Source organism: Pteropus alecto, unplaced genomic scaffold (assembly GCF_000325575.1).
Source record: "Pteropus alecto unplaced genomic scaffold, ASM32557v1 scaffold34, whole genome shotgun sequence".
In the NCBI taxonomy this organism is placed as follows: Eukaryota; Metazoa; Chordata; class Mammalia; order Chiroptera; family Pteropodidae; genus Pteropus; species Pteropus alecto.
In genome coordinates, this window is record NW_006435763.1 from 6334571 (window position 1) to 6362061 (window position 27491).

Here is a 27491-nt window from a genome sequence, read left to right on the forward strand (position 1 = left end):
CGGAGCGAGTCAGAACCTTATGGACTCGAATTCGGGAAAACTACAGCTTTGCCTAGAGATATACCAGCCAATGGCACTTTTTTTACTCCAGACAGTGCCCTGCGCATGCCTTGGACCCCAGCTTAGCCTGGTTCAGTCAGAACCTCTAGGGCTGAGTCTGGCCACTGGTAGCATTTTAAAGCTCCCAGCTGATGCTGAAGTGCAGCGAGGGTTGAGAATTTCTTATCTAGGGGGCATGGAGGCCTACGAGCCTTTCTCCTTTATAGAGAACATTTTCAATGGGCTTTTAACCCTGAGGTGGGGGCCCCAAACCCCACATTTAAATGAGAGAAACAGGTCTTGTCTGATGGGCGCAGCTGATAAATGCCACCTCGAGTGTGGTGGGTCGGATAAGAGATGAATGAGGGGTGAGGGGCTGGGAGAGTCGCTCTAGTGTGAGGCTTCTGCCTTATGGGGTTCACACATGGGTTCGAAAACCTCTGAATTATATGTGAAATTTTCTGTCCTGTGAATTTTTCAGAGTTCTTGTCGCATTCCCTGAAGCGCTGTTGTCCATACCACCCCCTCCAACCCCAGCGAATAACCTCTGCTTTTATCAGAGGAGACCACAGGATGGTATATAGCACAGTCATTAAAAACAGAGTAAGATGGCTTCGTATTTACATGGACCTGGAGGGGCTGAACATTCATGGTGAACGACACGCAAGCAAGTTGCAGAGTGATGTCCACAGAATGGTCTGGAAAGCTCCACAGGAGCAGGGACGGTCTGTTTTGTTCGCTGCTACATTCCCAGCACCTGGAACCAGAGCCTGGCACAGAGGAGGTGCTCGTTACGCGCTTCCCGAATCGATGAACACCTGCGTAAAGGAACCGGCTCCTCTACGCGTAGGTGATGTGTGAAAATAAGGTAAGAAGTGTGGAGTGGCACAGACCAGGACGTTAAAGGTGCTGACTTCGGGGAGAAGGGACTGGAAGGCGGGAGAGGAAGACAGTAACACTTCCTCTGAGTGACAGTCAGCAGTTACTGAGTGCTCGCTACGTGCTAGGTGCAGTGCTCGGCACTGATTGTGAATTCATCTCGTTCAGTCCACATAACGATCCTTTGAGGTGTCCTGGTATGGTGACACTCACTTTACAGAAGAGAAAACCTGAACACACAGATCTCGTCCAAGGCCACAGAGCCGGGAGCCCATGCATGCCGCACCTCTGCTCTCTGATCCCCGTCCTCACACGTGTCTGGGCAGCGCCACTCATTATAACAAGCATGTGCTGCGTTGGTCATAAGGTTCGACAGTGTCAGGCTCTCGATGCTGCTCCCCACCCCAGACCACCCTGATCTAAACGTCTGGTCCTTTACTGTTAGTAGGGGCTTCGGAATCAATGTTTCATGCTTGGATCTGGTCTTGGTGCAATATAGAGCTGACTCTAGAACAAAGTGGGATCTGGGGTGCTGACCCCCATGCAGTCAAAACTCTGCATGTAACCACATCCGAGGATTCCTAACTGCGGATCGAAAACACAGGCGATCTCGAACGACATGGGTCCACTTATACGCGAATTTTTTTCAATAAATACTTACTGAATAAAGTATAAATAAGTATTTATTGAAATTAATCATAAGTTCTTATTGAACAAATAAGATTCAACTGTAGTTCCCACTGCCTGCCCTCCACCGTTTACGGATTCGATGGAACCACAGCCTTCGGGCTTGGCCTGAAATCTTGGGGAGAGTAAGGACCTTGGACAGCAGCCGTCACAGACCGCTTTGAATAGGCCTGTATATCTGCTTAAGGTAGGCATCCTCTCATGGGTTGAAGACTCTCCAGGTTTCAGGCCCTGAGAAAGCCCAGAACCAACCTGCCTGGAGGGGTTTCGGAGCAAAGAACATCTGAGAACTTGGTACTGAGAAGCAATAAGTTCCTGCGGAGGAAGCTGTGCATGCAAGGCTGTTTTGGCCGTGGTCTGATTTCTTGGGACACCTGCAGCCAAGGATGCTACAGTAGATCGAAACCGATGAGAGCTTCCAATTGCTCTGGAGATGGACTCCCCAAAGCATGATGTCAGATCCCTGACGCCAGCACCCCCTGGATGCTTGAGGAAATGCAGATCCCTTGGATTTTTGGAACTAGCAAGACCAGAGCTGGAATCCTTACTCTACCAGCTTGAGACCCTGGGAGAATCGTTTAGGTTTGAAGTCTCAGTCTCTAGCCCTATAAATTGATGAGGATGATACTGACTTGACAGGGTAGGTTGCAAGCAATGTTAGCGGTAACGCAGGTGAAGCCCCTGCTGTGAACAGGACACAGGAAATAATCCTCATCACTTATATTAATTCTAACCATGTCGTGGTGGGCAGCTTCTAAAATAGCTCCCAACGGGCCCTGCCTCCCAGTATTCATGCCCAAGTGAGCTGCTTCTAATAAAAGTGAAAGGATGTCATTTCTGAGATCAGGTTACAAAAAGACTCTGGCCCCCAACTCGCTCACTCTCGCTCCCTCGCATTGCGAGTTGTCCTGTGCAGAAGCCCATTTGGTGAGGAATTGAGGAAGGTCAATGGGCCAGCACCCAAGAAGGAATCAATGCTCCTCAGTCCAACAGCCTGCAAGGCACTGAATCCGGCCAACAGCTGTGTAAGTGAGTTTGAAATCAGACCCTCCGCTAGTTGAGCCTTCAGATGACACTGCAGCCCCAGCCAATACCTTGCCCGCAGCCTGTCAGAGAACCTTGGCTAGAAGCACCCAGCAAAGCTATGCCTGGATTCCTGACTCATGGGAACTGTGTGGTAATAAACGTTCGGTGTTTTCAGCCACTAAATTTTAGGGTGATTTGTTACGCAGCAGCAGATCACTAATATACCCTGGAAACGAGAGATTCAATTCAACAAGAGAGTGGCATTTAAAGCCTCTCGTTAAACACTAAGTCCTCTGAGAAGCCTTTCAAAATCCCCCTCTCTGAGTTAGGGGACCCTATTTGAGACCTTACAGTCTCATTTCCTTATTAGACTGTAAGCTACTTGAGTCCAATCAGCAAAGCTGATAAGTGAGCACTTATTATTATTCCAAAGCTGTAAGTCACTTAATCTTTACAACACACCCACAAAGTATTATTATCACTCACATCTTATAGATGAAGAAACTGAGGCTCAGAGGGGTTAGGGAACTTGTCCAAGGCTTTAGTAATTATGAGGAAGTGCCAGGAAATCTGACTCCAGAATTCACATTTGTAACAATTATGCTATCATGGTTCTGATTCTTGCCCCAGTTCACAGACGGTAAGTGGATTCAAACCCAGGTGGCTGAACGCCGGAAACGAAGTTTTTAAATAGTACTCTCTCTGGGTGCCTTTTCCCTCTAGGATAGTAAGGTGAACACACCCCACCTGGGGTCATCACGGTCTGGGACACTACCTACCTGTAAACACTAGGCTGGCGTTTTCCAGTTCTTCTTGGGGAACTTTGAAGCTGAAGGATTCATTGTAGAAAGGATCGATTGTGCCTCTTAAGAAAGATGTCTTCTTTGTTTTCACAAGCTTGAGTCCATGCACCAGCTGAATTTTCACAAAGGGGTCTGAGGATGGGATACAACATCACAGAATGAAACCCAATCCATCCATCCATTCAACGTCCCATCCATCCATCCTTTAACCCTCCCTTCTTTCTTTCCTTCCTTCCTTCCACCCATCCATCCATCGACCCATCTTCCCATTTATCTGACAACCCGACCACCTACCTATTTTTCCATCTCTCCATTTCTCTATCAGTCCATCCATCTTTCCATCTATCAGTCCATCTGCCCCTCCTTTCATGCATCCATTTTCCCATCTATCCATCTATTAATTCCTCCTTTTCCCCTTCTAGCAGCTTCTGTGTTCATCCTTTCCTCTCTTCCTCCAGCCATCCGATATTTCTCGAGCTCATCCCATGCGTCAGGCATTGTGTTCATTTTATGGATCAAGGGAGTGAGGAATCAAGATGAGAAATGATTTGTTTGAGATCTGACTAGTGGAGGAAGAGCCAGACCGAGAAACTGCCCTGGCTTTCTGTCCTGGAAACCTGTTCATGTGTCAGCGAGCCCACAGCCCACACATAGGAGAACAGAGACGGCAGAATTATAACTACCGTTCTTAGATCACTTTACAGTTTACAAAGAGACTCATGCACATGATCTAACTGAATAATGTTATTATGCCAGTTTTTCAGACGGAGAAACTGAGGATTATAGAGGTTAAGTAACTTCCCCAAGCCCCATCATTTGCAAGCAGTAGAAATGGGGTTTGGTTCCAGGCAGCTTGACTCAAAAACCCTTAATCATTTTATCATGCCGATTCCCCCACTGTGGTGAGTGTGAAATTCTCCAGCCTAATATCATTCCCTCCACTGGCCTCTTCGAAACCTGTTTCTGTCGTGAGGTTTTTGAGAAGGCAAACTGTCTTCTAAATTCAGCTGTCATCTTATAGTAAAAGGAATTTACTTCAGCTATTGCATTTAGAGAAGGCGGTATTTCCACCACTGAGCTCCCAGTAACCAAGAGATCCCAGTAACCATGGCTGCTTATGATAATATCCTTTGCCGTCATGGGAGAAGCTACACACGGAAGGAATGTAACCTCTTCCATGTCATTAAAACTCATGTTTGAATTGGTTTGCTCTAAAGTAGATGCTTTAAATACAATAGTCTTTTCAGAGCTGGGACGTACAAAGATTTATGGTACACTTGAAAGGAGCTGGGAAAAAACCTTAGGGTGTATCCACCAGTTAGCTGATTAGGCTGCATCAATGCACACTACCGCCACCTGGAGGATGGTGCCTCTATTGCAGGCATAACATTTGAGAAGTCAAGTAACTTCCCAGCGGCATGAATACACAGAGGATAGAGATTTCAGTACTTATCACACCTAGTCTCTGTCCAATCCCAATTCAAATGGAGTTATGAGATGGCATCATCTACCTGCTTCGTTTTAAGAGATATCACATCATTTATTTTTCCTCTTGAACTAATAACATCCTAGTTCTGGATGCTAGCTCCCCTCAATGGGGCTTATCTTTTTTCCCCCCAATTTGTATGTTTTATTCCCATAAGGTGGCCAGGGGTAGGAGTGCCAAGCCACGAGCCAGGTGACACCAAGGAGCTTTCCCTTGGTGGGAGGGCATGCTGAGTTCTCGGGTCTGCCCCACCAGGGGGCTGGTTTCCGGGCAGGCTGTCATGGGCACCACGCGGAAGGCTTCGAGGGGCACTGGCGGTGGGCTCAGGTGAAGGATGCACACTTGTGGAGTCACAGGTGGCAGGACGGCTCCTTCTCCACGAGCAGAGGCTCTTATCCACGTGCCGCCTATCCATGCAGCCGTTCTCGTCAGTGAGGACCTTGGTGAGGTTCCACGTGATGGCATTTCTCAGGATGCCCTTCCGCTTGGGCTGGACTTTCATCCACTGCCACAGCAGGTGGCCACCGTCCCCGTTCACACACATCTTGCTGTATGTATCAAATCTGATGTTATAGCCGGCAGCAAACGCTCTGACCTTGGCCTTAGTGCCCCCGGCCCCCGCCTCCTGAACTGGTTGCTAGGATCCGTAGACCTCACTCGGCACGCTGTGTGTGCAGGTCGATGAGCCGACTGTAGCTTACGTCTATGTTGCCTTATTGCCTGGCAATGCCGGTGACGATGTACACGAAGCCCCTGTACTTGCCCAGGTTAACCATGCCCTGGGTCTTGTCTTATTAATCGTATCCAGAACGCAGAAAAAGAAAATTGGATCCAAATAAACGGATGCCCCGTTAAAAGCAATGGAGGAAGGAAGGGGCCACACCATACCTGAACCTTGGCTCACGTCTGTCTGAAGAAGCTGCTTGGCTCGAATGACATCCACGTTCAGTCTCCCAGCACTGGGGAGATAATTAAGTGACAGCAGCAGCTCCCCCAGCTCCACTTCATTCTGTAGAGAAAGGAAACGATTAGTAAGTTGCTTTTTTTCTTTTATTCTGCTCCTACGATGCCGGGAACGGATTCCGGCAGCTCACACCTGGGCTTCAGTGGGTGCATGAGTTGACCGTGGGCACCTTTTTCTTTGACTTCTTTGAGCCTCTGTCCCCAAGGATTTTCTTCTATCTCAGAAAGTTCCTTCTGCTCTCAGGACACTGAAGGGCACGACAACAAAGCAACAGCAAAAGCCTCGGCGACGAGAAAGGCCACGTCAAGTACTGCGCTAAGCGCTTTTCACGTAATAACTGGTTCGATCTTCATCACGAGTCTGAGAATTTAGTATTACTCCCATTTAAAGGATGAGGAAACTGAGGCTCAGAGGGGTTAAATATATCCCCAAGGCCGCACGGCTAGAAGTGGTAGTGCCAGCACCTGGACCCAGCTCCTCTGACTACTATGGTTAATAATTTGGATTTCTAAAGCAAGTTAGTGAGAACTCTCCTTACGAATAACATTACGCTCACTTGTTTGCATTCTTGGTTTTCTGTGTGTGTGTGTTAAGTGGTGAAGACAATGCTGGTTTCTCCCGTAGGCAGAACGGGGGTGTGCTCCGGGCTCCCTAGAAGCAGAAAATGTCCCCACTTCCACTTTAAATAAAAAAGGAGAGAAGTATCATGCTTGGCAAGAATTTGATACGTGCTATTTCAGAAATAATACTGGCAGAATCACTGTGAGGAAATTAGACCCTCCTGTGATTTATAGTGGAGAATTATTATCTTGAACGGCATGTGACGAGACACTCCATAATCTTCGGGGCTTGGGGTATCAAGGGCATACCTTAACTCAACCCTGAAGACAGTGGAGGGTCCTCACTACTTGCAGGGCCCCTGCCCCGGATGGAGTGGCACATACATCCACAGGGACATGAAAAAATGCAGCTCTCAACAAGCCGAAGGCAAAGATGTTCCTGGAGGGCTCCTGAGGCCAATGTCCCTAAAGTGTCTGATGCAACATCTAAAGGCACACCAGCAGCCAGCTGGTAAGGAACTTAGGCTACAGGAACAGAAAGCAGGACCGTCTAGTCCAGCAGCTCCCCAAGCTGACCCCCCACCCCCCTCTGAAGGGTCATGGGATTTACGGCGATCTTTGTGGACACCCATGCAGTACTGGCACATTAAGCTTACATCAACCTGGGGCAATTTTACCCACCCCGCCACCCCCAGGGGCACTGGGCAATGTCTGGAGACATTTCTGGTTGTCACAGCTGGGGAGGGGCTTGCTACTGACATCTAGTGGGCGGAGGCCAGGAATGCGGCTAACATCCTGCCCTACCCGCAACACAGAATGATCTGGCCCGACACACCAACAGTGCCGAGGTCGAGAACCCTTAACTAAGCCTGTGAACCTCGAGCTGACCCAGTCATCTCTTATACATGATCCTAGCCCGCACGAATGTTAATAGCAACCGAAGATTCCATTTTTCTCCAGACCGGAAGAGGCCAAAGCACCAGCTACGAGCCAAAGATCGAGCTATGATTTCCATCCTTCCGCTTCCTCCTCAGGGCGGGCCTGGGAGCCGGAAGCCAAGCGCCAGACACAGAGCTCCTCCCAGGACGTGGGTCTGGCTGTCCCAAAGGGAAGAGATTGCTTATTCTAGGAGGATCTCCAACTCTTCGAAGTATCCTTTAGTCAGATAAGATCATCATTTTGGAACTGGAATAATTTGGTCCAATACTCTTATGTTTATAAAAGAAAACAGAACCGAGCCATCCCTTCCTTCCCTGCTTAATATTCTCCATCCCTCAGAATGAAATACAAAATCCTTAGCCTAGTCTGCAACAGGGTCTGTCAACCCTGGCACTCCTACCGTTTGGGGCTGGGTCATCCTGTGTTGGTGGGGGGGCGGGGGGGAGGCGGGAGGGACTGTTCTGTGCACTGCAGGATGTTTAACAGCAACCCCCGTTTTTACCCACTATTTGCCAGGAGCATACCACCCCCAGTCGTGACAATCCAAAAATATCTCTAGGCATTGCCAAGAGTCTCCTGAGGGAAAAAGCGCCCAGTTGAGAATCACGGGTCTGCAAGATCTAAATAACGTGGCCCCTCTCTCCATGTCAGACCTCATCCGCCAACCACAGCTGTGTTCTTTCTGCTCCTGGAAAACACAAAACCATTTCTCGTCCTGGGGCTTGTGTCTGCTGTGCCCTCAGCTTGGGAATTTCGACTCAAATGTCACCTCCTCGTTTAAGTTTTCCACAAATGCCGAATGGAAAACAGTTCTCTGCTTCCAGTGCTTTCCATCACACCACCTTGTTTTATTTCTTCCATGGCACTTTGTCCTTATTGGATATTTTCTTGTTCTCTGCTAAGGCAAAGACAGTGTCCAAATCTCCACTATAATCATAGCACTTAGATAACTTCAATCCAGAGGGCCACGAGGACAAACTATGCAGCCCCCGACATTGTGGCTCATCGCTGCCACATCTCCGTCGGAGAGGGGTCATCAGCATGACATCTGTCACCCACCCTGTCCAACCTCAAGAGAACAGAAGTGGAGGTGGGAGTAGGGACCTCTACTGCCACTCGTTCTCTTCCAAGGCAATGTCACAAATAAACAGGCCTTGTTTCCTTTTTAAGAGCCCGATGAGCTTAATTTGGTTGAACCACGGCGGGTAGCTTGGGAGAACCAGAATAGACTGTAAATTACTCAAATGAATCCAGACACCAGCCACTCTGCAAGCTCCCAGCAGCCGGCTTGTGCGAACGCTCCGCTCTCTTCCCAGACAAAAATTCTCTCTCCCTGCAGCCTTTGAACAAAGCTAAGTTCTAATCAATAAAAAGAAAATCAAAGAAAACCATTTGGGACAAAAGGCACTTTTTGGGGAAAAACAACAGCCCGGCTCTCCTCCTGCCATACTTCCTCTTGAAGTGCTTCTAAAGGGCACACTCTCTCTGTCGCACCGAGCGGAGGGTTTCAGGTGCGTGCACACGATGACTTTTACCAGTGCCCGAGTGCAGCTGCTCCCAGCTCCCCTACCTTTGTTCTCGTGGGTTGGGAGAAACATTTTCTCTCTTCATTTACTGCACCAACATTAAAACAGGAATGCGTGGGGGGAGGGGAGCAGATGCAGCCACCATCCTAGCACTATAGACATCTCATCAAATGCTTCCTTTCCTCAGGTTCTTTTCCAGATTTATATCAGAACTAGATTTGCAGAGCTGCGCTGACCACAGAGTCGAATTTTGAAACCCTCCCCTTGCTCCTTAAACTTAAGTAGATACACATTTTCCACGTTACTACTATTTAGATATGTAAAGTATCATTTTTAATATCTGCACAGAATATTCCATTTGTCTGAAATATTTTTCCTTTTTCCTATTGCTAGGGGCTTAGATTATTTCTAACCACCCAGGGTGAGATCAAAGCATATATCATATATAAAAAATATCCAGATCTTTTTCTGCCACTCAATATGAATTGCCAGAGTGTTAGCCAAAAGGTCTGAACTTCAAGGCCACTGGCAGAGGGAGACGGAAGCGTCCCCACATCACCGGCACCGGGAATTAGCATTCTGACAAACGGGCGTGGGACCACCGTGGTTGCTAAAATATTTATTGTTTGCATTTCATTGAATACCTAGTCATATATCGATTTCAGTAGGAATGCTTGACATGCCCGTGCTGTGGCTACAATCCACATTTTTGCACTGGATTGTATCTGCCTGCTACTGTCAGGCTTTCTAATTATTCCTGTTCATGGATATCTTATTGTGGATTTAGCTTGTACTTCCCTGACTGCTTAAAAGGTTGAGCATAAATCTTTTCATATTTATCAGCTATTTATGCTTTTTCTTCTTCGAAAACCCTGTTTGTTTCATACTGCTCATTTTTTCTATTGTATTTATTTTTCTTATTAATTTACAAAAAGGCTTTTAAATATTATGGATACTACTAAATTATTCACCAGTTATGTGTTATTATGGCTTGAATTCTGTCCCCTCGAAATTTGTATGTTTAAGTTCCAATCCCTCGTATCTCAGAATGTGACCTTATTTGAAAATAGGGTCTCGGCAGATGAAATTAGTTAAGATGAGGTCACCCTGGAGGAGGGTGGCCTCTAATCCAATATGACCGGTGTCCTTAAGAAAAGGAGAAACTTGGACACAGTTTCCAGCACGCAGAGAGAATATCAAGTGAAGAGTGGACTTATGCTGCCACAAGGAGCGGCCAGAAGCAAAGGGGGAAGGTCTGGACAGCTCCTTTCTAGAACCTTCGGAGGGTGCGTGGCCCCACCAACACCCGGATCTGAGACTTCCAGCCTCCCGAACTGTGAGCCAGTCAACTTCTGTTGTTGAAGCCACGCACTTAATTTGGGGTACTGTGTTACAACCGTCCTAGCGAACTCTTACCTGCGTGTAGCGAACGTATTGTCCCAGTTTGTGGGTTGGCTTTTAATTTTTTACCGTATTTTCTGATGAGCAGAATGCCTAATTTTAACATGGTAGAATGCATGCATTTTTTTTCCCTCTACGGTTCATACTTTATGGCTTTGCTAGAAATTCTTTGCTAAAGTCACACAGATATTCTCCCTTTTCCCCCTAAAATTTAAAGTTTGGCCTTTCACATGGAAGTCCTCCGGCCGTCTGGACTTGACTTTGGCGTGACAGAAGGCTCTCCTTTCGTTTTCGAGGTGGTGGCCTTCCTTTCCACGGTCTCTCTGCCCCCCGAGGCTGTGAGCTCACTGAGGGTAGTGATCTGCTGTTACTTCAGTCCCTGTCCCCGCGTATGGGACACACCCTCGGTGAATGTTGGCCAAGAGAAAGGTTTGTTTCTATCCTTCGTAAGAAGCTACACCTTCCAGAAAGGAATTCGAGAGAAGCTCGACCTTCTGATGTCTGAGATTTTACGTGTAGACTCAATGGCCATCCAAGTTAGATCAACCTCCTTCAGAGCCACTCAAGCTTCTCGAAAGAGATATTGATTCTGTCCCAAACTGAGCTCCCAGCGTTGCAGAGACAGCTGTTTGGCAGACTGCTCCAGAACATGCAATGTTTCAAGGCAAATCTGAAATGACGGGCATGCAGCCCGGCCTCCAGCTACCTACCTAATGTTCATAACGAAGGACCAGCAGTGGACAGATTATGTCACAGTGGGTCCCCTTGAGTAGAAGCTGTAGCAGCCAGGATAGCCCAGGGTGCCTACAAGGAAGTGGCTGGGAGAAGCTCTGCCGGCTGCAGGAGGGCCTTCGAGCCAGCAGGGTCCAGCCCCCAGCCCCTCCTCTGTGTGTGTACCCCATTTCTGCGTGGGGAGCCCCCTCTGCTTCTCTGTGTCTCACCCAACCCGACCCCTCAGTCAATAGATATTCAGAGAGTCTCTACTACGTGTCGGGCACAGGACTAGCACACAGTAGGTACACAATAGCGATCCACTGGCTGGGTGACTGTATCAGTTACAGAGGACAAAGGAGTGGGCAAGACAGGCGAGGTCCCTGTAATGCAGCTCCTGAGGGTAAACATTATTTAATTAACTATTATGTATAACTAATTAATTGTGAGGTGGCTTAATTAGCGCGTTGGCAGGTGCTGTGGGAACTGATCTTCCTGAGACTTCCCTGTGGAAGCAGGAGCAGGAGTTCGAGGGCCAAGGAGCAGACACACTGAACAACCGAGAAGGCCAATACAGACAGTGAAGCGGGGACGAGGGGCGGGCCGGGGGTGTGTGCACAGAGCTGAGGCCGGGGAAAAGGCAGGTGCGCTCACGCCTCGCTGCCAGGTAAGGAGTCTGGGCTCCCCTTGAGGAGCAGGGAACCACAAAAGGCTTTATGCGGAGTCTCCTGAACAGATGGACATTTTTTAAAAGTTCCCTCTGGCTGCACCTCCTTCCTCTTTTGATGGTTCTGGCCGTCTCTCCTTCCGACACTCTCTCATTCATGGTGTAATTATTCGCTGCTCTGCACCTCTGCTAACAAACTCTCACTTTTCATGCACTATAATTCCTGTGGAAAAGGACCGTATCTTCCATGTTCTCGCCTAACTCTTCCGCTCTAGTAACTGGAGGCGGCATGGTTGGGGTGTGTTGAATTTTGTCTCCCAAAAGATATGGTGAAGTACTACACCTGGCACCCGTGAATGTGACCTTATTATTATTATTATTATTTTGCAGATGTAATCAAGTTAAGAGGAGGTCACACTGAAGTAGGGTGGGCCCTAAATCCAGGATGACTGGTGTCCTGAGAAGAGGAGAGACAGACAGAGAGGGAGACACAGAAGGAGAGGGAACATCACGTGCCGACAAAGGCAGAGATCGAGGTGATGCATCTGTGAGCCAAGGAACACCAAGGATGGCCAAACAACCAGAAGTTAGAAGAAAAGCATAGAACAGAATCTCCCTCGGGGCCTCCAGAAGGAACCAGCCCAACTGACACCTTGATTTTGGACTTCCGGCCTCCAGAACCGGTGAGACTAAATTCCAGTTGCTTCAGCCATCCAGTGTGTAGAGATTTGTTATGGCCGCCCCAGGAAGTACAATGATGGGTTAAGCGAAGGGCTGAGCCACAGACCTGCATTCCAGTGCCAAATCTACCACATAGAGCGCCTGGGAAGTAGTATTTTAAATGGTCTACCAGAAATACTGGTAACATGGGTGTCTGAAGGGACAGCATCAGACAAGATCACTTAGGGATCTTTAGTCTAGCCCACTAGAAATCTCCACGTGGATGCTTCATGGTCACCCTTAACACCCCACACCCCAAACTGAACTCATCACCACCCCACACCATCGCCACCTGCTCCTCCCCGACACTGTGCAGCACTCATAGCCACCAAACCCCTTAATGTGACAAACTGAGCAAGGTCCTGGTGGCCCCTCTCACTCTTTTCCCTCATGTCACTTTCAACTAAACATCCTCCAAGCTCACCCATGGCCCTCAGTCATACCTGGACGCCTCGCCCGCCACAGTCATGGTCACTAAATAAGTTAATAACCACAGCAGAAAATATTGGCTGAGCATGTGGCATGCATCATCTCATTCAGTTTTCCAATGAATCCTTTGATGGTGCTGATGATGATGTTGGTGGTGATGATGATGGTGATGGTGCTGTTGCTGCTGTTGCTGCTGGTGATGGTGATGATGGTAATGGTGTTGTGATGTTGATGATGATGGTGATGGTGATGGTGATGGTGATGATGGTGAACCCCACAATAATGATGGTGTTGATGATGGTGATGGTGGTGATGATGATAATGGTGTTCAACATAACAGTGTTGATGATGGTGATAGTGATGATGATGATGGTGATGGTGCTGTTGCTGCTGGTAATGGTGATGATGGTAATGGTGTTGATAATGATGGTGGTGATGATGGTGATGGTGATTATGGTGATGATGTTGGTAATGATGGTGGTGATGATGGTGATGGTGATGATGGTGATGGTGTTCATGATGACAATGTTGATGATAGTGATAGTGATGATGGTGGTGATGGTGATGATGGTGGTGATGACGATGTTGATGACGATGATGTTGATGGTGATGATGGTGATGGTGGTGATGATGATGGTGTTGATAGTATTGATGGTGATGGTGGTGATGATGGTGATGATGGCAATGGCGATGGTGATGATGACGATGTTGATGATGATGATGGTGGTGATGGTGATGATGGTGGTGATGACGATGTTGATGACGACGATGTTGATGGTGATGATGGTGATGATGGTGGTAATGGTGATGGTGATGATGATGATGGTGATGATGGTGATGGTGGCGATGATGATGTTAATAACCAACATTACTGAGAGCACACCTTGTGCCAAGCACAGAGTTCTGAGCGATTTCTTTTATTTTCCCATTTAATCTTTACTACAAACCTCTAGGAGAGGGCCTGTTACTTTCCACATTGTACGTATGAGTAAACTGAGGCAGTAGAAGGTTAAGGGATGTGCCCGACATTACACAGAGAGCAGACGGCAGGGCCAGGGGGTGTCACAAGAAGAAATATTTGGTCTTTGGGTCTGGCACACAGCTCCTCAAACCCTTGGAATCTCCAGAGTGATGAGTGTCTTCTGTATGTGAATGAGAGGACAGATGGCAGGGTCCCTAGATAGCTTCGGGATGGAGACTGGTCACCAGAAAAACTAAGGCATGATTAGAGGGCTGGAACTCTCAGCTCCGACTCCCATCCTCTGGGGAGCGGGGAGGAGCTGGAGGCTGAGTACAATCACCAATGGCCAATTGTGTCCACGTAATGAAACTTTCATTAAAACTCCTAAATAACAGAGCTTCTGTATGGGTGAACACATCAAGACACTGGGAGGGTGGTGTACCCAGAGAAAGGAAGCTCTGTGCCACACCCCCCTCCACCCCCCAGTGCTTTGTCCTGTACACCTCTTCCTTTTGGCTGTTCCTGAGTGGTGTCCTTTTTAACAAGTAGTAAGCGAAGTGCCATCCTGAGTTCTGTGAGCCATTCTAGCAAATTATGGGACCTAAGGAAGAGGTCACAAGAACTCTTGATTTATAGCTGGGTCGGTCAGAAGTATGGATGACAATCTGGGACTTGCTGGCACCGTAAGCGAGGGCAAGCTTGTGGAACTGAGCCCTTACCCCGTAGGGTCTGAGCTAACTCCGGGCAGTTAGGATCAGAAGTGGGGCACCGAGTTGGTGCCTAGAGCAATGGGGGATTTGTTTGCTGTGGAGGAAAAAAACCCCACACATTTGGTGTCAGAAGTGTTATGAGTGAAAGCAGATTACAGGCCATGAACCCGAAGAGGCTGATTCCGGATCGTGCCCTCTTGACAGCTATGTTCCTCGGCTTTTATCCTCACATTCTCCCATTGAAAACTGGGGCTCGGAGAAGGCAAGTGACTTTCCCGAGGTCACACAGTGAGCGTCCCCTGTGACAACACTGGCGTCCTGCCTAAATGCTCAGGAGACGTTTACTGAATGGATGAAGGTGTAAGTGGTAGCGTCAGGATTCGAACTTGGATCCGTCAGACTTCAAAGCCCATAGTCCGTGCGTGGCCTAGCACGTGCTTAAGAATCTACTACATCAATCAACTGATCTAAAAAAAAAAAAGAAATAAAAGCACAGACTATCCCTTTCCGCTACTTTTTTTTCTTACATCTACTACCCTTAGAATCCGTCACTGTTAACCATGGCACGTCCTCTCAGTCTTGGGTCTGGGGGGCAGCTACAGGAGGTACCCGTTGTTTTCTGTCTATCTGGCGTCCCTCCTCACTTCTTCTGGTATCATGACCTCTTTGGCCGTGGTTTGGGTGGGGCTAACCTTGGGCATTTGACCTCGCCTGGCTAGAGAACCCCCTCTCCTCCCCGGCCAGGCGACTGCCTCAGAGATAGGCACGTGAGCAAACTGGCCAGCGTCCTCCCCCATGCTAGGTGGGGGAGGCCCAAGATCGGTGCTCCCTGGTACTCACTTACACTGAATAACTAACTGCTCAAGGTCGCAGCACTGGGAGTGGCCAGGCTGACTCTTGCCTGAAGATTATGGGACTGAAGGGCCATGCTCCTGACCGCCACATGGCACCACTGTCTACACGTGCCAGGCTCTGCGCTCTTAAAGCCTTACATGAACCAGCCCTCTGATTGCCCAGGAAACCTCTCTGAAGTAAATACTGCCACGGTCAGTGGTGTGCTGACCGTTTAACTCTCCAGGGGGGTGGAAAGGCCCTGATTTGTTGCATTTGGCCATTTCACACATATGGCTGATTGCAAGCTACCAACATAAAGTCAGTAACTTGTGAAATCCCTGACGATTTAACAATCAGCAACCTGAGCCAGTACAAGCCTGCTCCAGGATACCACATGACCCCCATTTTACAGACGGAGAAACTGAGGCTTGGAGATGGTAAGTCAATCCTCCCAAGCCCATGCCTTTAGAGGATGGCAAGGCTGGGACTTGAACCCAGGTCTGTGTGACTCCAGGGCCTGTGCTCTTAGCCACCACATATCCCTTCCCTTGTGGAGTAAAGCAGTAGGCACAGTGACAAGACCTCCTGCCTGGAAGTCAGGTGACCTAACTCTAGTCCCCTTTCTGTCACTGAACGCTGTGTGACCTTGGACAAGCCACTCACCCTCTCTGTGCTGCCGCTTTCTCATCTATAAACTAGGCTTGGTCCAAATCATGTGGTTCCCCTTCTCGTTATAACCAGGAATCAAAAACTCGAGGCCCTCGGGGGTGGTGACAGGCTGGACCATGAATGTGGTGACAAGCCCCCTTCCACCACGTGGAGCAAAGGTGAGGCTTCGGGGAGGAAGGCCCATGGGAATCCTCCCCGGGACTTCTGGAACTTTTGGAAGAGAGGATTCCGTTCCACGTAGGTGGCCTGGCTGTCCCAGGTAAGCCTGGGACAACCTGTGGCCGCTTTTGCTTCCACATGGGAAAGGCCTTCCTGAGAAGAAAGGGACAGAGGAAGGCGGAGCTGAGGAACACTCTGGCTGAGAAGGGTCCCCAAGACACAGTCCGAACCCGGACCCAGGGGTGTGTGGAGCCCAGACTGCCACAGACCTTCCTTTTTGGTCAGAGCGAGTTTGCGATGGGTTCCGTCAATTTTAACCAAGTTTCCTGATGAATACAGACATTTTGGGGGCCACCCGAGAAAGTACATCCCTTTATCTTGGAGGCATGCGATTCTTTTTCCTATTCCTCGATGAAAACAGCACCTCCCACACTGACACCCATCTTGGTTTGAAATCAGCCTGTCCTTTGGCCACTCCCAAAATTCCAATCAATCTGGTGCTTCCAAGGAAAGCCATGAGCACGGCCCCCAGACTCTGACAGCTTCGTGACATACAGGCTCCCGGCGCCCGCAGAATTCCTCCTAAGGCGATGGCTCCAAAGGTGGAAGGCAACAAGATGCATACTGACATGCAACGAGGCCACGCTTATGAAAAGCACCTCATCCTGCTCAAGGTACATGGGGCGGATCCACTTACACTCTCCCCGGGCAGGACTTTCTCCGTAATAGATTGTTTCATCGCGGTTCTGAGTCCCCAGGTTCAAGTCCCCAGCCCAGGGCATGGTGCATGGTGAGTGCCAGACACGGTTATGGCTACCACCTCTGAATGTCGCTTGGTAAAGGGAACACGCACAGACTTCACTTCCTAAGCCATGGGGCCCCGAATTCCAGACGTCCAAGGTCTCAAAGGCGTTCTTTCGGGCTGAGCAAATCTCAGGTTAACGCGATTTTCTGAAACATAAATATCCAGCATCGCCGTGTGCAAATATCAGTTTTGACTAAACGCGTTTGCTTCTTCTGGGCTCATAATCAAACATTCCTCCTCCGTGGGAAATCTGGCTGGGTAATAAAAGATAGTCCACCCCATGTGACTCAGAATCATCCCTGAAGAACTTCTAAGGGCCCTTAACCTGAGGCTCTGTCACAGTCTTGACAACCGTAGCCTGGGCACTCAGGCAGCCACTCCAGCTCACCCCCTCTCCCCGCCCCCAGAGCCACTGGTGAGTAGCAGAGTCACACTTCACACCCATCTGTCTAGCTCGAATAGCCAAAGCCCGTCTGCCTTCCACCGGCCACCTGGCATTTCCCAGAACGAGGTGCACGGTTCACCAGCATCAGAATCTCCCAGCACATTCGCTCAAGTACAAGTTCACCCGAGTCTGGGGAAACTGGAATCCACGAGGCTGAGGTCTGGGAACCCCCATGGTCACAGCTCCTGGGTGACCCGACGCTTGTGAAAGTGAACAGCATGATAGCAGACGTGCCCACTCCGTCCGATGGCCTTTGTTGACAGTGCCCCTGAAGCTTGAGTTCAGAGTCTAAGGGCCGGTCCTGGCACAGAAAGCTCTTTCTCCAAACTGTCTCCGAAGCCGGCCACCTGTCCGCCTGCACCTGACACCTGGATCCAGGCCGTCACCACCTCCCGCCTGAAAGACCGCAGCGAACGACTCCTAATGGTGCTGCCACTTCCTCGCCTCTTTCGCGACCCCCAACATTTTATTATGAACACTGGCAGATGCAGAAAACCTGAAAAGCACTGGGTGGGGAAGCCCTTTGTACGTAGATTTGACGACGAACAGTTACCGTTGGCAATTCTAAAATTTAGCACTTAAAAAATACGCTGTATTCGTTTTATCGTGTATCTATTGATCTTTTTTGATTGCGTTTTAAAGTAATTTGCAGACACAGTACACGTCCCCTTACGCTTCAGCAGGCACATCATTAACCGGAATTTAATGTCTATGGCTTTTTTTTTTTTCAGATTAAATTTATATACAGTGAAATGCAGTAACGTTAAGTGTAGCAGGTGAGTTTGACAAATGCATACACCTGCGCTTCCCGAAGCCCTCACGAGGTGTGGACAGCACTGTTCGTCCGGAAACGCCTGTCCCCATGGTCCCTTTTTCAGTCAACCCCCTTCTCCACGACGCCGGCCACAACCCGTTATGGTTTTCCACCGTAGATCAGCGTTGTCATCTCGGACATCACATAAACGCCATCGCGGGCGTGCCTTCCCTGGGACTGGCTTCCACGTGGCACGTGTGTGACACTCGTCCAGGCATCAGTCCTTCGTGACTTCTTGTTGCTGAATACTGTCCCATTACACGACTGTCCCTGGTCTGTCACCCTTTATTCTGCTGACGGGCACCTGGCCGCGTCCAGTGGGGCTGAGCAGCCGTGAATGTTGGTGTGCCCGTTTTGGGGAGGATGCATCTTTTCATTTCTTTTAAACGACCGGGGAGTGGTCGCGGGGTAGAGGGCTGTTTCGTGTCACAGGAAACCAGGAGAACTCCTTCCTAAGTGGCCAGGCCACGGCATAGCCCCACGGCGCTCGGCAGTCCGGCCGCTCCACACGCTCACCCACATTCGGTGCCAAGTCATTGTCGTTTTCGACACTGTGGCAGGTGGGTGTGCAGTGGTGTCTCACTGTGCTTCTAATCTGCTTTCCCCTGATGGCCAGTGACGCCGAGCACCTTCCCACGTGCCTAGACACTTTGCATGTGTCTCGTGTCTTCTTTTGTGAGGGGTCTGTTCGAAACGGCTGCCCGTTTTTAAATTGGGGTTCGTCTTTTATTCTGAGTTGTTGGAGTTCTCTATATATTTTGGATAGACGTACCTTGCCCCCCAGGATTTTCTCTCCAGAGAAGCCTGACTGGGCTGGCCCCTCCTTCTCAAAACTCTCCAGGGCTTCCTGTCACACTTAGGAATAAAATCCGAGTCCTTACCTCAGCCTACGAGATCGACGTGAGATGACCTCTTACAGCAACTCAACCTCCCCTCCAACCACTCACCTCTCGCTCACTCTACTCCCGCCACCAACACGCTGCCTCCCCCTGCCGCAGGGCCTTTGCACCTCCTGGACTCGTGGCATGCTCTTCCCGCAGACACCCTCCAGGCTCCCTCCCTCCCTCCATACAGCTCTCTACTCAAACGTCGTCTCTTCACCCATCCACGTCGCTTCTCCCCTTTCGCCAGCCAGCCAGCCCTCCCCAGCCCCTGATCCTGCTTTATTTTTCCTCTCGACGCAGACTCACCGATGTGGCATCATCAGCACGCTGCTGGGCCCACCAAAGACACTAACTTATAGCTGTATTAGTGGCTCCAGCCCCCGAAACGTGATAAGCGCCTAACATGTAATCAGTGACTAAAAGAATCAATATTTTTACATGTACAATATTTTTATCATATGTTTACTGTGTATAATATATTTATAATTTTCCCTATTTCTGGGGACCTTCACTTCCAGAAGCGACGTTCTCCAGAGAAGGTTTTCTGTCTCTACAATGCACTGCAAGTGGGGGTCAGGTAGTATGATGTCTCCTCTTGACGTGAGCAAACCAAGGCCTCTAAGCTGACATGACTCCAGTCACCACCGACCTGGTCAAAGGGCTGGGACAGGAACTCTGGTCCTTCCTAATGCTGTGAGGTGCCCACATGTCCCCAGGACATCTAATCTCTCCCTCGCCACTTCCTTCCCAAAGCCACATAATCTCAACAGAAAACGAGCTGCCTTCATTCTGGATATTTTTCTGGCTCAAAAACAGAGTTGACTGAAAAAATACTTATCCGCCCATGTTCACAGCAGCATCATTATTCAGAACCACAAAAAGGTGGGAGCCGCCCAAGTGTCCATCGACGGGTGAATGAACAGACAGACAAAACATGGTCTGTGCACACAATGGAATATTACTCAGCCTTCAAAAGGAGGGAAATCCTGTTGCATGCTCCCACATGGACGAACCTGGAAGACATTATGCTACGTGAAATAAGCCAGTCACCAAAACACAAATACTGTGTGATTCCACTACAGAGGTACCCACAGGAGTCAAATTTATAGAGACGCAAAGTAGAGTGATGGCTGCCAGGGGCAGGGACAGGAGAAATGGGAGCTAGTGTTAACGGGGACAGAGTCTCAGTTTGGGCTGAAGCGTTCTGGAGATGGTGGTGATGGTCGCACCACGACGTGACTGTATTTAACGCCACTGAACTGTACACTTAAAACTGGTAAGGGGGTAAATTTTATGTGCATTTTGCAATTATTAATAAGTTTTTTAAAAAGAGTTGAGCCTACAAGGATTTCACCTCCAAATGGCCGAGCGCCAACCCACTGCAGTCCGCCGGATGAGCAGAATTAACCTGAGCGAACAGCGTAACTTCACACCCCTGTCGATCGCCTGCACATCTTTCTACTTCTATGTCTTCATTTTCATTACCGTTTAGCCAAACCTTATCGACGAGACCAAAAAAATCTGCCGTACCCGCATTAGCTGCTGATTTCCTGAATGCCAAGATCAAAGACGTAGTATTCAAAGGAACGAGCCGGCTGGGACGTTCCTGCCTAAGCCCGAGGGTGCCGGAGGGTGCCAGAGGGTGCCAGAGGGTGCCGGCGTGCCGGCCCCCAGCCAGGGGTCCCCAAGGCAGAGCATCAGAACGTGACCCCGCGTGCCAGGGAGTCGGGCTGAGGGTGACAGCCTGCCCAGCCCTGGCCCGCACCCCACTGCTCACTGCACCTCCCCCGACTCGACTCGCCCACCAGCTGCGCTGGAGAAGGTCAGCGAGGACAGCCATTCTCACGGCCTCGGGTACCGTACGGGGACCCTGTTCTCTGTCCCCAGGACGGGCTTATTTTGCTTGATGTGGAATTTTGTTCAGAACCAATAGCTCCTTTCCCACACAGGGAATGAAAAGCACAGCAGCTGTCTGGATGTCCACTCCTCGCGCCCTCCATCAAGCATCTTTCCCTGAAAAGCCCTCGTCGCCCTTCAGGGACCTGCCCCTGTCATCCCGCCCGTCACGGCGGAGCCTGCTGCTGTCCCCGCACCTCCCATTCTCCCATTCTCCCGCAGCAGACTTTCTAACCCTCCCTCGGCGATACTGACTTTTGGACTGACCGTTCCTCGTCGTGGGGCTGTCCTGGGCATGCAGGACGTTCAGCAGCATCCCTGGCCTCGACCCGGTAGCACCTCCCACCCTCCAAACCCAGAACGTGGCCCAGCACTGCTACACCTCCCGAGGGAAAACTGTCCCCCTCCACAACCGCTGTTCATGCGATGGGAGCGCTAGGGAGGCCCCCGACCGCCCAGCTGCAAATCAGATCGCCCCGTCCGACTCACGGCCAGTGACCGGCTCCCACGCTGACGGAGTACAATGGCCAGTTCCCTGGTCTGAAGAGCCGCACGTCAGCGCAGCCACGGTCCAGAGTCCCCTCGCCACCCAGACCTGGTGAGGCCAGGCCTTACCTGGCGAGACATCTGCACCTGGCTGTCACCCTTTACCCAGACTGCCTTCCTCCCCACCCTGCAGCATTTTTTCCTGTGTGGACTGAATTGTGTCCCCAAAAAGATGACGGTGACCCTATCTGGAAATAGGGTCGTTTGTGGATGTGATTATTGAAGATGAGGTCATGCTGACTACAGTGGGACCCTAATCTAATACGACTGTTGTCTTTATAAAAGGAGAAGTGACACACACACACACACGCACACACGCACACACGCAAGTGACACACACACACACACACACACACGCACACACGCACACACAGAGGTGGCCATGTGATGCCACAGGCAGAGCTCAAAGTGATGCGGCTTCAAGCCAAGGAGCGCCAAGGACTGCTGGCACCCCCAGAAGCCAGGAAGAGGCAGGAAGGGTCCCCCTACAGATTTCAGACGGAGCACAGCCCTGCCGACACTTCAATCTTAAATTTCTAGCTTCCGGACTGTGAGACAACACATTTTGGAGTTTTAAGCTACCCACAGCAGCCCTGGGGAACTAGTCCATGCCCAACCCCTACCTCAAGCTCTGCTTCCAGGGGACCCAACCACAGCTGCGGGCCTTCCCACTCAAAGCATCGACACCAGCAGCTTGAGATGGGAGGGAGACAGGAGCCCATTCTCCCCTAAAAGTTTCCGTGAGACTCTCTTTGTCCAAGAAGAAAGAAGAAAGGAAGGAGAGAAGGAGGGAAAAGGAAAAAAAAGACATTCGCTTTGAGGAACCCCGTCCGTCCTTCCTTCCTTCCTTCCTTCCTTCCTTCCTTCCTTCCTTCCTTCCTCCATCCATCCACCCCTCCCTCCCTCCCTCCATCCTTTTATTCCTTCGACAACTATTACTACTCCACGCCAGACACTGCTCTAGGGATGGGGGATAGTAAATGAACAAAACAGAAAGAACGTTCGCCCTCATGGGGTTTATATACTAGCAGGGGAGACAGACCCTAAAATGTACAGTCAATGGGATGATCATAAGTGCCATAGGGAAAAATACAGCAGGAGAAGGGGATGTGGGATGCCCAGGGTGGTAGCCACATAAACAGGGTGATGCAGTGGACGCTGCCCTTGGTGTCAGCTGCCGATGCTCCCACAGTCCTGCTTGGTGTGGTCTCAGCTCAGGCAGGTGGCAGCACACCTGGCCTCTTTGTCTTTCCTGTCCCAGCCCTTCCATTAGGTTGTGGCGGCCCCTTGGCCAGTGTGCAAGGGCAAAGTCCACGACCACCCCACTGCCAGAAAGGCAACTTTAAGAACTACCCTTGACCATGGATGGCCCTTCCTTCCCGTGTCCTCTTCCTCACCCCTCACACCTGCTTCCTGGGGTCACCTCCTATGGTAACCTGTGTCCAGGCCCTTCAGCTTAGAGCTAAAGGGAGCAAGGTGTGGGCTGCCAGATTCTCCATGTCTCCAGGATCCTCCACAGATGTGACGCATGGCGCTGGGCCACATAGAATTTTGTCGAGTGGGTCTCCCTCTTTAAACTCTTAAGTTTCTTGATAGTTGAAAACCCAGGGATATCGAATATTAAGGAGGAGGCGTGGAAAGTATGCAATATACCCTGATCACGTGACAGGAAGGAGGACTTGGGGTCACGGCAGACACTGCCGACACCTGGCCCACCATCTCCTGGCCCTGAGCACTTCCGCACTCACGGGCCTGTGTCCAGCTGCCAGCAAATGTACCGTCTGCGTCTGCGGCTATCAAAGGTCTTTTTACCTGCAGCGTAACAGGCCAGAAATGCCACAGAATGACCCCCCCGCCCCCCGACGCCCCTCATTCGATGGCTGATAGGAGCGGCGTATAAACACCCCAGCTGGGCTCTTAGGTGTGCGTCTGTCGCTGGCTCCCCAGGTTTCGGCTCCAGTTACCCACAGTGGTACCGGCCCAATGAGGAGTCTTCTCTGTGACCGTCTCACTTCCTGTTCGTGTTTCCTCCCAGCGTCACCTCCCTAACGAGTGGCTTCCCTCGTCTCGGGGTCTCCTCAGGGAATCCAAACCAAGAGACAGATAAATCTGCTGTCTTTGAAGACGAGTGTAGACACACACACACACTCTCTCTCTCTCTCTCACAGTGGGACGGCCCCTCCAGTCCTCAACCTGCACCCCCAATGTGCTGCTGGATCACCAAATCCCCGGCCAGCAGAGCTCAGCTCTGAGAAGCATCTTGGTGGGTTTGACGCAAAGGGGCCCCGCCTACATCACACAGGAGCATTGTCCCCAGCGGGGACAGGCCAGTCCACCTCTAAGGGCTGGGTCTTTTCTTCCCTCGGGCTCCCGCAGCCCCGTACCCACGGCGGGTGCCGAATTGTCCTCCTGCCCCCAGAATGCCCAGGGGAGGGGCCTGGTCCCTGGCTGCCTTCCCAAGGGGCCACCTGCGTGTCCCTAGGCTGGAAGGGGCACGGAAGCCGAGCTCACACTCTGCCTGAAGAACATCCATCTCTCATCCTGTTCTTCGGTCATTTTATTTCTCCCAAACCAATTTCTGAAAGTCAAAATGACTGATCGCTTCCTACCCTGGACAATCATCCTCCTTATTAAATAACCTGGCATCAACGACCAAAGAGCCCCCAGGTGGCGGTGATTACATGAATCTCTATGTGTGATACAATTTCCCAGAACGCCACACACACACACGCACGCACGCACGCACGCACGCACGCACGCGCGCGCGAAAACTCAGCCAGGTCTGCCGTTCACCTGCCCGCGCCAGCTCCCCAGCGTTGCGGGCACGCTCCGGCTGCGACTTCTCGCGAGTCGAAAGCTACTTCCAAATAAGGCTTTTACAAATGTGGAAAAAAAATAAATAATAAAATCCCAACGTTTATTTAAAAAACAACAACAACAACAAAAAAAAAACAAAAAAGCCGCTTCCCGCTCCCGCTCCGCCCCCGCGACCCGCGAGCGCCCCCTACCTGCGAGCTGGGGATCAGCGCCTTCCACCAGTGCCCGCCCTTGACCAGGTCGACCTCGCACAGCGGCACGGCCACCTTGCCGATGACGCAGTGGCGCGAGAACTTGTCGAAGTCCAGCACGGTGAGCAGCAGGGTCCGGCGCTGCGCCTCCAGGAAGGGGATCTCGAAGGTGTAGCGCTCCTCGAACACCGGCCTCTGCGTCTTGCGCTTGACCGCCGTCTGCTTGGAGTTCTTCTGGTCCGGCAGGAGGCAGACCTTGACGTAGGGGTTGGAGTGCGCCAGGTCCTGGCGCGCGCCGTCCTGGGCGATGGGGGGCGGCAGGTCGCGGGCCTCGATCACGCGCACCGTCAGGTGGTTGTGCAGCAGGTCGTACTGCGTGCTGAAGTGCAGCATGCCCAGCTGGTACTTGGACGAGATCTCCTCGTCCGTCAGGAAGTCCACGTCGTCGCTGCCGCCGTCCAGCGAGTACAGCCGGGGCTCGAACTTGCGGAAATAGTCGTCGGGGGTGTAGGTCCGTCTGAGCACCGAGGGCTGGATGGGCTCTTTTTTGGCGCCCAGGACGCCAAACTCGATGGGTTTGATGTCGATGAGCGGGGAGCTGGGTCGTCTGGCCTCCAGACCTAAACGGCCACCAGAAATAACAATGAACACGGACAGCCACGCAGGCGACAGGACCCCGGCCACTTTCAGGGCGGGCAACATGCCACAGATTCTCGCATCGGCTACTCTGCTTCACTGCGCCCTGTCGCCTGAACTGTGCTCTCCCTAGGGATGACCCTGTCCTTCACATCTTTCCTTGAGGGTGCTGACTGTCTGGGGGAGCCAGCTCCTCCTCTGTCCTGGGGACCTGGCTAATGGGATTTTAATTCATGGACTCTGAACAGAGGCTGGGCGCACAGCATCGCTGGGGCAGGGACCCCAGACGGTCGCTGCGGAGATGCTTACTGGAAATCCTCCGGGTCAGGCTGTATGTAGACTTAGACGTGTCTGAGGACGAGCATCTCCGATCTGGGGAGTTGGTACGCGGGGTCAGCGGGACATCACTGACTGTGTGGACAGAGTCCCCATCCTTGTCACTGCCCCGGCTGGCCATCCTATGGGAGAGAAGAGGTCTCAAACGGTTGTCGAAGAACCCCCAGAGACTGGCATCTCTGTCCCTGAGAGCAGTGGTCCCCAGTCTTTTTGGCACCAGGGACCGGTGCTCCTATGAGAATCTAACGCCTGATGATCTGAGGCGGAGCTGAGGCGGTGATGCCAGCGCTGGGGAGCGGCTGCAAAGACAGATGAAGCTTTGCTCGCCCGCTGCTCACCTCTTGCTTTGCAGCCTAGTTCCAACAGGCTGCGGACCGGTACCGATTGGGGACCCCTTCCTTGGAGGACAGGCCCATGACAAAACAGTTCTTTAACCCAGTTTACGCAACTTGGAATAATGCAAATTTGAAATAGTGCGGTAGCCTGAAACTCTCAGAAACGTATGCTTTTTTGTACAAAATGTGAAATGCTATGAATGAATAGTTTCCAATTTAGAACAATCTGTCAAGAATTCGCATAATTTCAAAGCTAGGGCTGAGGGGAAGGATGCGAACGCTTATTCAGGATATTGCCACACGGGGGCGCCACTCTGGTTGAGTCAAGAGGAGACCTGTGGATCTTCAGTCTGGAAGGGACCATGTGGCTGTTTAAATGCATCCCAACTTTTCCAAGTGGCTTTTGGTGAGAAATGCCCTGCTATTTCAGCAGTCACTATGTCTATAATTTAACACCTTTCAAAAATATCCTATAACGATGTCGCTCAAGGGTTGAGTGGCAGTGCCATGGCTACAAAATGGCCCTGAGAGTCAACGATTTCAGGGAGAAAGAGCTACGAATTAGCAGCGGGCACAAGCCACCGTGCTACCAGTGAGGATGAGAAATGCACAAATGAAAAGCTTGGTCGCGGGGTGGGGAGCTACGAGGCAGTGAATAAGAGCCCAACCTTCGGTGTGAACCCTGGCTGGGTGACCTGGAGCAAGTCCCTTCCTCTCTGTGCCTCCTTCTCCCCATCTGTAAAATGGGAACGACCGTCGTACCCACCTCACGCGCTCGCTGCGAGCACTGAATACATTCACACGTGTAAAAAGCCGAGTCAGTGCTTGGTTTGCCGTAGGCAGGTGCTCAATACGTTTCCGCTCGTATTATTACAGCTTTAAGGTTCCCCCAGTATTTATAAAGCTAGGTCAGGATGCTGGGGGGAGGGGAGAGGAGGGGACAAAAGCTGGCAAAGTGGCCGTGAGATGGATGCTGCTAATACCACGCCCCTAAGGTATCACAGCTGTAGACTGATACGTGCTGAGACTGCATCCCCCTGAATTGACATTTAAGCCTGTGGGGAAACTAGTCGTGAAAAATGCCAAGTTTCAAATTCTATGAGGTCTTGCGATGCAGCCTGCGCATGAAGCAAGATGGATCTGGTGTTCTTCCGAAGCAATGGAAGGGTCAGAGCGAGGACAAGACCGGTCGCATTATAAAGGGGGGAAACTCGCAGGCCTTGCCTGCCTCCTGCTTCTGGTGTGCAGGTGAGTGTAGCAGAGGAAATGGGGGAGGGGAGGAGAGGGCACCGAAATGGGATCGCAGTGTGTGTCGATGATCGCTCGAGCTCTCCCTAAACCGAAAGGTGCAGCATCTTCCAAAGAAGACAGATCCAAGACACTGGCCACTGGGGCATGTCCACCCGCACGGTTGTCTCCCGCAGTCACCTCCGCCTGTGAAGTCCCATCCAGGCTTCGAGGATCAGCTGGAACACCACTGCCCCGTGAAGCCCGGGCTGAGTCCTCTCAGACAGTGCCAGCGTCTGCCTGGGCCACCCCTGTCTCCTCTGCAACCAGGCTCCCGACCCTTCCTGCACCACCCCGAGCCACGCTGCTCCTCTGCCTGGCGCTCTTCC

The 27491-nt window shown here is 51.0% G+C and overlaps 1 protein-coding gene across 5 annotated transcripts in view; it reads right to left on the reverse strand.

The window, feature by feature from the left end:
* SYT17 (synaptotagmin 17) overlaps positions 1 to 27491 on the reverse strand; it is a 59352-nt gene that overhangs the window by 23023 nt on the left and 8838 nt on the right. For all 5 annotated transcript variants that reach the window (XM_015588571.2, XM_006910916.3, XM_015588570.2 and 2 more), the window contains 4 exons: positions 25514 to 25662; positions 24569 to 25188; positions 5809 to 5929; positions 3411 to 3566 (listed from right to left, as the gene is read on the reverse strand). In XM_015588571.2, the coding sequence (XP_015444057.1) occupies positions 3411 to 3566; positions 5809 to 5929; positions 24569 to 25188; positions 25514 to 25661 (1045 nt within the window). In that variant the 5' untranslated portion in view covers position 25662. The remainder of the gene's footprint in view (positions 1 to 3410; positions 3567 to 5808; positions 5930 to 24568; positions 25189 to 25513; positions 25663 to 27491) is intronic.